At 38.0% G+C, this 12364-nt stretch overlaps 1 protein-coding gene across 2 annotated transcripts in view; it reads right to left on the reverse strand.

Annotated features, from left to right (window-relative positions):
- The window catches only part of reps2 (RALBP1 associated Eps domain containing 2), a 61018-nt gene that overhangs the window by 26887 nt on the left and 21767 nt on the right, over positions 1-12364 (reverse strand). For both annotated transcript variants that reach the window (XM_056241252.1, XM_056241250.1), the window contains exons 2-4: positions 7706-7829; positions 4099-4274; positions 1802-1910 (exon numbers count right to left, since the gene is read on the reverse strand). In XM_056241252.1, coding sequence (XP_056097227.1) covers positions 1802-1910; positions 4099-4274; positions 7706-7829 — 409 coding nt within the window. The remainder of the gene's footprint in view (positions 1-1801; positions 1911-4098; positions 4275-7705; positions 7830-12364) is intronic.

Genomic DNA, 12364 nt, shown 5'->3' on the forward strand with positions numbered 1-12364 from the left:
TTTTTAAAAACTCTCTACAGGTAAAAATAAATAAATATTAATAATAATAATAATAATTATGGTGATAAAAAAGCTACATATTCTGGTTGCATTAAGGCTGCATTTATTTGATCAAATATTTATAAAAACAGTAATATTGTGAAAAATGATTACAATTTAAAATAAAAGTTTTCTATTTGAATATTTCTCTAGTCTTCAGTGTCACATGATCCTTCAGAAATCATTCTAATATGATGATTTGCTGCTCAAGAAACATTTATTATTATTATCATCAATGTTGAAAACAGTTGTGCAGCTTCTTATTTTGTGGACACCGTGATACATTTTTAAATGATTCTTTGATGAATAGAAATTATATTTATATATATACATATACACTCACCGGCCACTTTATTACGTACACCTGTCCAACTGCTCGTTAACACTTAATTTCTAAGCAGCCAATCACATGGCGGCAACTCAGTGCATTTAGGCATGTAGACATGGTCAAGACAATCTCCTGCAGTTCAAACCGAGCATCAGTATGGGGAAGAAAGTTGATTTGAGTGACTTTGAACGTGGCATGATTGTTGGTGCCAGAAGGGCTGGTCTGAGTATTTCAGAAACTGCTAATCTACTGGGATTTTCACGCACAACCATCTCTAGGGTTTACAGAGAATGGTCCGAAAAAGAAAAAAACATCCAGTGAGCGGCAGTTCTGTGGGCGGAAATGCCTTGTTGATGCCAGAGGTCAGAGGAGAATGGCCAGACTGGTTCGAGCTGATAGAAGGGCAACAGTGACTGAAATAACCACTCGTTACAACCGAGGTATGCAGCAAAGCATTTGTGAAGCCACAACATGCACAACCTTGAGGCGGATGGGCTACAACAGCAGAAGACTCCACCGGGTACCACTCATCTCCACTACAAATAGGAAAAAGAGGCTACAATTTGCAAGAGCTCACCAAAATTGAACAGTTGAAGACTGGAAAAATGTTGCCTGGTCTGATGAGTCTCGATTTCTGTTAAAACATTCAGATGTTAGAGTCAGAATTTGGCGTAAACAGAATGAGAACATGGAACCATCATGCCTTGTTACCACTGTGCAGGCTGGTGGTGGTGGTGTAATGGTGTGGGGGATGTTTTCCTGGCACACTTTAGGCCCCTTAGTGCCAATTGGGCATCGTTTAAATGCCACGGCCTACCTGAGCATTGTTTCTGACCATGTCCATCCCTTTATGGCCACCATGTACCCATCCTCTGATGGCTACTTCCACCATGTCACAAAGCTCTAATCATTTCAAATTGGTTTCTTGAACATGACAATGAGTTCACTGTACTAAAATGGCCTCCACAGTCACCAGATCTCAACCCAATAGAGCATCTTTGGGATGTGGTGGAACGGGAGATTCGCATCATGGATGTGCAGCCGACAAATCTGCGGCAACTGTGTGATGCCATCATGTCAATATGGACCAAACTCCCTGAGGAATGCTTCCAGCACCTTGTTGAATCTATGCCACGAAGAATTGAGGCAGTTCTGAAGGCAAAAGGGGGTCTAACCCGTTACTAGCATGGGGTACCTAATAAAGTGGCCGGTGAGTGTATATATATTTTACTGTTGCTTTTGATCAATTTAATGCATCCTTGCTAAAAAAAGTATTAATGTCTTAATACTGCAGCCAAAGAGAATGATAATAAAAAAAAATACTGTCGCCAAAATCTTGAACGGTGAACATTTTTAAATAAAAAGCATCAATTTCCAGTCATGCCTAGGTTCATGGGCCGGTCCGGATGCGGAATGACTGACAGTGACTCTCACCCAATAGCGTGTCTGTTCCGTTTCTCTGTGCAGCATATGGATAGTTGCGATAGGCTGACGGTGAGCGGGGCGGGGAGATGGCGGGTGACCGCGGTGGAGACCACGCCTCCTGTCAGATACAAATACACAATAATTGTAAGGTGAACAATCTGTTTTTTTAATACAGTCTTGTAAACTTGGTTTACTTGCATTGCCAGGTTATTGATTTGCATGTAAACCAGTAAATCAGGTTATTTCAACAGACACATTTTGGTAGTTATCAGTGTATTTGTGTGCATGTAAATGTGCTTAAAGGATTAGTTCACTTTTAAAAAAACTTTTGCTGATAATTTACTCACCCCCATGTCATCCAAGATGAATGAACAAATCTTTTTTCGAGTCATTTGGTTCATTTAACGAACGAAATGAACGAATTGACTCTGAAAAAGATTCGTTCATTTTGATGAACGAGTTCGAACAGGAGAGTCACACAGAACAGAGCAAGGCGAGCATTTGAGCTTATAAAACTTAAACTTTGTTATTTCTTTTTTAAATGAGCGATCGTTTCGCTTGATAAGACCCTTATTCATCGTCTGGTGTCGTTTAAAACCATTTGAACTAGAGCCCTGCACGGGCCTCAAATCTAGGCCCTAGCCCGGCCCTGGCCCGAGACGCTCAGGCCCTAGCCCGGCCCGTGTCCGACAGCTCATTAGAATGATCAGCCCGAGTCCGACCCGAGCCCGTATAAAAAAAAAAAAAAAAAAAAAAAAAAAAAAAAAAAATTCACAGCCTGCCCTATGCTGCAGTCAGTAAAACAGATATTTTTTTCTTCTCAATGGCAAAGTATTTACCAGTAAGTTTATTTTCATTTCTTTATAAAGTTAATTTAGAAAAATGTTTTTTTTTTTTTATGACGACCAAGCAGCCGACAGTGAGTTAAACATGTTTGATCCATTTATAGCCTCTCAAATCAACACTTTACTTGGCTACAATACAATCCATATATATAAAACAACTTAAGCATATCACACAGACAGTTAACGTTTGTTTAAACGTTTATTGTCATTTTTGAAAAGCTGAGGCAAACTGCTCTGCTGCTCAGTCGCAACAGCGCTCGCAAACTAAATGAGTTTACAATACAATACAGAGAATGCAATCTAAACAAATCAAATAAATTACATTAAAAACAAACATGCAGGTTATCTTACCTCAAAAATCAAGTCTTCACTACAGAACATGGCCATTCTTATTTCCAATAGTTTTCAACAGACTCATGAAAATAAAGTCCAATCAAACAAAAAACAACCTCCTAACATGGCTAAGAACAGTCTCAGAGCATCGTGAAGAAAAAGCACAGCATCCACAGTGGAAGGTTTTAATCCAGTCGTACTTTTTCCAGCTGCGCTGAAGTCACGCTCGCCACCGGGACACTAAACACAGAACGAGCCGGTCGCACGAATCTCAGATCGCGCCGCCGGGAAACCTGTGCGTGTGCGTGAGCAGACTGTCATGTGTCAGTCATGTCAGTGTGATAGGTTATAAAACGTCTTTCTATGTTTGCTTTTCAATCGTCATCTTCTCATATTTTATTTTAATTAATGTCTAAAATAGGCTATAAAAAAAGATAAGCCTTAGGCCCGAGGCCCGGCCCGCGTGTGAACTATGACGTGAAAATTGGCCCGAAGCCCGGCCCTAGAAGCGTAAATAAGTCGGGGCCCGTCGGGCTCGGGCTGAAATGCAGGCCTCTAATTTGAACAGTTTGCAGTTTGCACTGAAACGGTCTTTTGGACCTTGAACCGTTTGGTGCCCAGCAGAGTGCATTATATGGAGAAAAATCCTGGAATGTTTTCATCAAAAACCTTAATTTCTTTCCGACTGAAGAAAGAAAGACATGGACATCTTGGATGACATGGGGGTGAGTAAATTATCAGCAAAAGTTGTTTTTAAAAGTGAACTAATCCTTTAAAGTTCATTAGTTATGAAGTGAACTCAAATCAAACTATAAAGCAGCTCTTCTGAAGACAATAGTGTCATTATTCAGCTCATTTCAGTTCAGTTCAATAATAATTACCACGTAAAGTTCATCAAATTATGAGACGAGTTTGTCATTATTCAGTTTAATGTTGATTCAATTCGGTTCAATAACAGTGTCAAAGATTCAAAATTCATCAATTATGAAACAAATTCGATTCGGCAATCAATCAGCTCTACAGGAGACAATCACATCATCATCAAGTTTTGTTCTCAAATGATAGTGTAAACATGATAGTTTATGATAAAATGATAGTTTAAACCTCAAAAGTACTCTGATGTCTGACCTGTTTGTCCATGCTGGTGTCAGGGTGTCTCAGTACAGGTCTGTCTGCAGGGGGACGAGGGGCGGAGCCTGGAACTGAGCCCAGGATGTGCGGCTGGCTCTCATTGGTTGAGGGGTGATTGGCGTAACGCATCTCAAGCTCATTCGTTATCCCAACAAACACAGGAAGAGGAAGTTCTGCGGGGAAAGATAAAAGACAGCATACTGATGCTATTTTCACAGAGGATTAAATAGAATGCAGCTGTTTAATGCTGCTCAAAGGTGGCATACATGTATGTACACAACAACTGCAGAATGTAAAAAAATATACATTATACAATTAAAAAAAGCATTATCAAGGCTGTAATATTATGACAAAAGTCATAATTGTTGATTATTGCCCTTTGACAAAATCATACCGGATCATTCAAATCTGTGTGCACTGCAGCTGAGCCAGAGAGAGAGAGCAGTTTTTACAACTACACAGTATCATTATTTCTGTCTTACAATAATTCAAATGATCACAGGAGTACTGGGATAAAGGTTTATAGTTCGGATAAACACTGATGTCTACGGTCGCGATGGAAATTGAACAGATCGTGTAGGTGGCGACAAGAGACTTAACATTTTTTATTTGTCATTGGATCATTCATTCAAGAGATTTGTTCAAAAACGCTGATTCGTCTAGTAATGAAACAAGTGAAGTATTTATGAGTGAGTCATTGGATCATTCATTCAAAAGATTTGTTCAAACACTGATTCGTCTAGTAATGAAACAAGTGAAGTATTTATGAGTGAGTCATTGGTTCATTCATTCAAAAGATTTGTTCAAACACTGATTCGTCTAGTAATGAAACAAGTGAAGTATTTATGAGTCAGTCATTGGATCATTCATTTAAAAGATTTGTTCAAACACTGATTCGTCTAGTAATGAAACAAGTGAAGTATTTATGAGTGAGTCATTGGATCATTCATTCAAAAGATTTGTTCAAACACTGATTCGTCTAGTAATGAAACAAGTGAAGTATTTATGAGTGAGTCATTGGTTCATTCATTCAAAAGATTTGTTCAAACACTGATTCGTCTAGTAATGAAACAAGTGAAGTATTTATGAGTCAGTCATTGGATCATTCATTTAAAAGATTTGTTCAAACGCTGATTCGTCTAGTAATGAAACAAGTGAAGTATTTATGAGTCAGTCATTGGATCATTCATTTAAAAGATTTGTTCAAACACTGATTCGTCTAGTAATGAAACAAGTGAAGTATTTATGAGAGTCATTGGATCATTCATTCAAAAGATTTGTTCAAAAACGCTGATTCGTCTAGTAATGAAACAAGTGAAGTATTTATGAGTGAGTCATTGGATCATTCATTCAAAAGATTTGTTCAAAAACGCTGATTCGTCTAGTAATGAAACAAGGGAAGTATTTATATGCGAGTTATTGAATCATTCGTTGAAACCAAGAGATTCTTTAAAAAACGCTGATTCATCCAGTAATGAAACAAGTGAACTATTTATGAGTGAGTCATTGAATCATTTATTCAAGAGATTTGTTTAAAAACGTTGATTCATCCAGTAATGAAACAAGTGAAGTATTTAGAGTACGAGTGAGTACTTGAATCATTCGTTGAAACCAATTTTTTTTTATTCATTCTAATTAATTAAACATTTTTAAATAGACTGCAGCAATTAATTTTTTTTTTCAGAATCGTGCAGCTCTACTTGCATTGTATCTGCACTTTATTGTTTATGATGAGAGAATTTGCAAGAGTGTAAAATTCAGTCGGTGAGCCGACAAAAATCCGGTTCTTTCAGCGAAAACTAAACGCTTCTGATTGGCCATTGCATTAATAAGCTCAACAAAAACATTTCTGATTGGGTATAATGCTCAACACAGTAAAAATCAAAATCAAAAACACGTAAAAAGAAATCCGATGCGATATAAGCAGATCTAAATGTAATGCCACAAAATTGACACTTTTCATTCATTTTCACATTTCACTTTAATCGCGCGCCTGTAGTAGATTTAGTTTAATTGTGCGGGGGCATTTTTTTGTCCTCTTATCTTGAATTTGTGGGGCATTTCTGTTCATTTTGGTGCCCTGCTCCTCATAATATTTCTGTGCACAGTGGATTAAAGCAGCTAAATAACTTTCAAGCTTTATTTTTGACTTCTAACTGGATTACACTGGCTCAACGAAACACAAAGCATGTTGAGGCCATGTGACTTATGTTCCTTTTCAAACAAGGCCTTCGTGAACCTCAAGAACATGACCATGCAGCTGTGTTAAATGTTACATGTGAGCTAGAACGACAAACCTCTGATCTAAGATCTGATCTTCTTTAAAAAGTAAACATAACCTAGCCAGTCATCTCTCAAAAGGTCCCTCTGAGGTCATCTCGATAAATCTGTCTTTCCTATCCACAAACTGGGTCTTTATCCTTCCCTTTCCAGATGATTTGTGGAGTAAACAGAAGGTGCATGACCTTCACTGATCAGAGGCGCTGAACCTGCTGTGTGAGGTCTCGTGTGGGGTCTCGCGGGCCCTGGGGTCCTTCAGTAACAGTCTGTACCAGGATTAAACACTAATCCAGGCTCCGTTCGCCACATTTCAGCCCGGCAGGGTGGCCTGGAGCTGCGCTGAGCTCGGAGTCAGCCTAGTGCTCAATATTACTTTAGTAAAGTAAATACATTTAGGAAATGACTGTTTTGTCTGTGCTGTGTTTACATTCAAGTTACTTTATGAGCTCGAGCCCAAAAGTTACATGGCAGCATTTTGAATAATATTATTGAAACTAGAAACTTGTGGTGCTTTCCCAAGCAAAACTGTAGATTATTAAACAATAAATTTAAAAAAAATATATATTATTATTAACTATACATTATTAACCATAAAAATAATTAAATAAATAATATAAATAATAATATTTATAAATATATTAAAATAATAATGTATAATAATTTTGTATTTTATAGGATTTATAATTAATTACTGTTATGCATATGCAACAAATCATTTTAAAAATAGTAAAAAAATAAATAAACAAATATAGAAATTATAAACCATTACAAAAATTCAAACAATTTTATAAAAAAGAAGCAATACAAATTATATAAATTAATAATAATAAAATAATGCATATTATGTCTTTTAGAATAATAACTAATAATTTGGTTATACAAATGCAACAATCATTTTTATAAATAACAATATTTTATACGATATTTTACCATAACAATAATTAATAGAATAATTGAATAAAGATTAACAATAAAAATAATATTTTTTATCCTCTCAGAATCTTGTGTTTAAGCTTTTAAATGGTACTTTGGTTGTCAGGATCAATTCATAATTCAAGTCAAGTGAACTTATGTTTACTGTAAACACAGATTAAAGAGTCTAGACAATAAGAGGAGGTAGTCTCGAGCGTTTAAGGAAACCGTCCTGTGGTTCAGTGTACACACACGGCTTGTTCTCAGTGAGTTTGGCTCAGCGTGTGGCGCTCTCTCTGCGCAGCACGACCTCTGTGTGTTATCCCTCTTTAGAGTAAATCCAAGCATGCGATGGCCAAATCCCTGATGGCGTTTGCTTCTCCCTCCGTTCACGGCGGACGACTCGACTTACCCCCTGCGATGCTCTCCAGACGTACTGGCAAACCAGCCTGTGCCGCGGCCATCAGCTTCAGAGCCACGTACAACTGCCCACAGCCAAAGAACCCGAGCCGCTTAGCACCACACACCTCTGTTACCTGCAGAGAGAGAGAGAGAGAGAGAGAGAGAGAGAGAGAGAGAGAGAGAGAGAGAGAGAGAGAGAGAGAGAGAGAGAGAGAGAGAGAGAGAGAGAGAGAGAGAGAGAGAGAGAGAGAGAGAGATTAATAAAGGGCCATATGGAGACTTTAAAACCACATTACCGTATACAAAACATTTAGTTCAGTGAATTAAGCTTTAATATTTAAAAAGAGTTCATTATGTGAAGTGGAATTCATGGCTTCTATCTTAATGGGTTAAATTGCTAACATGGGAAAATGAAAAGATAATAGCTAAATCCTCATTATTGGCTCTCCAGTGGAAAGAATAGCCGGCTGAAGATAAACTGCACTTTGAACAGGCTGAACTTCACTATTATCTGTGCTTCTGTAATTGAAAACTCGCTTTAATGACAGCCACAAGCGGAGCGATAAGAAATAGGAAGTGTGTACCAATACAGACCTTAACAGATTAATAATAACATAATTCACTTTGGACAGACATAGATGTTAAAATCATCTATCCCTGCTGAAAACACACGCTTAAACATGGTTTGCTGGTCTTAGCCGGTTTAAGATGGTCTTCTGGCTTGGCCTGCTGAAAAATGGCCAAAACCACTTTAAAGGACTTAACAGAGCAGCTAAAACAGGCTCAGACCAGTTAAGACTAGTTAACTACTAGGCTGGTTTCTGATGTCTTTTCGAGATTGAAGACATCATTGAGGAGATAAACTTAAACACTGCAAAACAACATGAAATGCCATTTACAACCTATTTTTATTTCCATAATCCAAGCTACATTACAGTTTTTTTGTTGTTGAAGAAATTCAAGAATACATTAAATTGATCAAAAGTGACAGTAAAGACATTCATAATGTTAAAAAAACTTACATTTAAAATAAATGCTGCTCTTTTGAACTTTCTATTCATCAAACAATCCTGAAAAAATTTGTTTTCACAAAACATATAAAGTAGCACAACTGTTTTCAACATTGATAATGGCCAGAAATGTTTCTTGAGCATCAAATCATCATATTAGAATGATTTCTGAAGGATCATGTGACACTGAAGACTGGAGTAGTGATGCTGAAATTTCAGCTTTGATCACAGGAATACATTGCGTTTTAAAATATATCATAATAGAAAACTGTTATTTTAAATTGTAAATATATTTCACAATATAACTGTTTTTACTGTATTTTGTATCAATCAAATGCATCCTTGGGGAGCAGAAGAGACTTCTTTCAAAAAAACCTTTGCACTGCAGTGTATAACACAATATTAAAATGGAAAAGGGAGGGCGGGACTTGAGTTTATGCATTCAGAATCCTGATTGGATGGTGAAAAGTGGGTGTTTCATACTGGTTGTGGATGGGAGGGGTTGCAAATAAAAGGACTTGATGATGCCAGCAGAAAAGGAACAAGTTAGTCCATTACAAAGACAAACAAGTAAACATGACGTACCATTAACTCACGATAACACCACAATCGTGCATTAAGAAAGTAAATAGGCTCCATTTCAATTCCTGTGATTTTGAATACCTATATACAAACACTCAAACCAAGTCTAAATCATCGCTGAATCACTATCCTTCAGTACAATGAGACATAAACTAGTGTTTCCTCTGGAGAAAAGAGCACACAGTAGCATTAGAGTCATTGTTTTATCACTCCACGCTGCTGAAATCCATCCTTCCGTAACGAAATAATCAATAGAGTTGAGCTCTGGGATTCATTGTAAACGTCTTCACACACACAGGAAAAGATCTGTGCGCTTTAAATAGCAGCACATTGTGTTGAGTGTGCTGTTAAATATAACAAAAGCATTTGTGCTGCTCAAGCCAAACTTCTCTTCAAATAATATTTTCTCTTCAGATTGTAGAAATAGCACAACTGAACACACATACCTCCTGATAATAAAAAAACATTTGTCAATGCAAGTAAGGTCGTCCTTGTTCTCTAAACTACAATCTCACCTACGGCGTTCCTCCACCTTTCCAAACATTATGAGGAACTCCTCAAACATTGACTCGGCGTCCCTGTTCGACCAGGTGTGATGAGGATTATTGATCGTGTCCTCCTTCCATCCCTGCAGTGCTGATGGCTCATGACTCACAGCTGAGAACTTCAGCCAAATACGACTGAAACAACAAGATGTTTTCTGCAATACTCTTATCTAATCAATCGCAGGAGTCCCGTGACTAGATGGACATTTGTCTCCAAAACACATTTCTACTCATTCCTAAAGAAAGCCGGGACCCTGGCCAAATTATCAAATAATATCTGAAACATCTGAATTTGAATTTACATCTACATTCAGCCGTTCGTATTTGTACTCTGTTGTCGCTGTTGCATCTTTAATAACTTTTGAGGCGTATTTTGCTGTATTTTTATAAGCCGCTGGATTGGTTTAGGGCCGTAAAGACCGGAAACTCACAGTGTGGATAAATCACGCTTGTGTCAAAGACTCTATTGAAGAGAACTAATGATACACAGAAACTCTTTCAAAGCAAAAACAAACACACGTGACCTATCAGCGTCAGTTGTGTCGCTTCACTGCCATTCATAATCCTCTCCTGTGGCCTAGTAAAGTGTCCATCGAATGCGCACTTCAGAATCTCAGTGGAAGTAGTAGGTCACCGGGGACTTTTCGCCTAATGTTTATCAAATACTATGGGCCAGATTTACTAAACAGGGATAATTAGCGTGAGAGCGAAATCCCATCGCGCGAACTACTGACGATGCGCAAATTTAAGAACACAGACGTGCTTTTATTGGCTGTTAAATAATGGTGCAAATACCCGTAAATTGACTAGTAACCTTAGTAAATCACCTTACATGATTCATTTAAATATTCTCCTCCCATACATTTTGTGTCTGAAAGGAAAACTACTTTAAATGCATATACAATAGTCAGCTGCAAAAATAACAATGTCCACGCCTTTTCAGCGCTCATTTTTCACTGTGTGCCTTTAGTAAATCCTGACAGTAGTTTTTTAACGTTGAAAGAGGGTTTGCACTGGAGCAAGCTGTTAGTAATTGGTCCTAAGGACCTGTGTCCATCAAAGCGTTTTTTTTCACGCAGCTGGCGTATTTTTCCAATTGTTTTCAATGGGAGCAACGGCCAGCGTTTTTTACCGGTCGCCGAGAGTTGAAGAATGTTCAACTTTGGGTAAAACGCAGCGCTCATCAGTCACTTTTTACCCAACCGTCCAATCACAGTGGAGGAGAGGCGGGACTAATACCACACCGACCAACCGCCACATTCTGCTCGCACAACGTCAACAGATAACAAGCATAATAACAAAAAAAAATAATTTAAAACAAGAGCCAGAGAAAATACGTTGCATTGTATCGACATTTTAATATAGAATCAACACAAAAACAAAATATGTGTGAAATGACGTACTGGTTTTCGCATACTACCCTATATAGTAGGGAAGTATTCGATTTCGGACTCAGCGCAAGTCTTCTCATAGGATAAGGACACTCAGTCTCATGAATACTTATGAGACACAGAGGAGTCATCGATGTACTGTAGTGCAAGAAAACACATCCTGTGACATTGACACGAAGACAAATTTGAACCCGGAAGATGAAAATAGTGCAAAAAAGCTTAAAATTCACTTTCCTCCTACAGTCAAAACTAACAGATGGTAACACACACACATAACAATCATTAAATCTTATCCTATTATATATTGTTTGTGTACTAGATGCAAGGAATTATGGGAAATGCTTACATGTCTGCATTCATACTGAAGTTACTGAACTAGGGGATTAAATGGATTAGTTTTTTAAGAAAATACACTGAATTATTTTAGGGCATATTCTGGTGGAGAAAGTGGGCAGGCTGGACTCGAACCTCTGATATATGGATCAGGTCCCTCCTTCAATCTAGGTTTAAGTTTTATCATCCACCCAAGTTAAACTCCTGAATTTTATTCAATAATCTGCATGAGTTAGCATGTCTGTAGAACAAACGGTTTAATACTTTGGGCTCATGAAAAGCAGCTCTGAGCTTCTAGCCGCTAAAGTCAGCTGTTACTGTGACTGATGGAAATTACAATGGCTTTTGACGAGAGCCTCACGCGCTCTGAGCGTGACCCAACTCCTCGTCTTGAAATCAAGAGACAGTGTGTGTCTGTGTGTGTGTGTGTGGCTTAAACTCAGTTTAATCATCTGACCGTCAGTATTACTTAAGCCTGACCTGCATTCTCCTGATCCACACAGAACAGATATAATCTTACTCTATACATGTACATAATGGGGGAAGGATAATAAAATAGGTTAGAAACCTCCCCACCCAACCCTCCTTATGGTGGCTTATGGGATGTGTGTATACGGGAGGTCAGGGACACAAAAGATTATGTATGCTTTTTTTAAAACATTCATCCGGCATTTCTCACTTCGTCACGTTCGACGTTACGTCGACGTACCGACATATTGGGATCGCGCCCGAGAGCCCAATCACCTTTGATTTGACAGGACTTGATCGTATCCGAAGGACAACTGTGGTATGAGTGATATACAAATAA

Source organism: Rhinichthys klamathensis, unplaced genomic scaffold (assembly GCF_029890125.1).
Source record: "Rhinichthys klamathensis goyatoka isolate OS25496 unplaced genomic scaffold, OSU_Roscu_1.1 h1tg000635l_1, whole genome shotgun sequence".
NCBI classification, from domain to species: domain Eukaryota; kingdom Metazoa; phylum Chordata; class Actinopteri; order Cypriniformes; family Leuciscidae; genus Rhinichthys; species Rhinichthys klamathensis.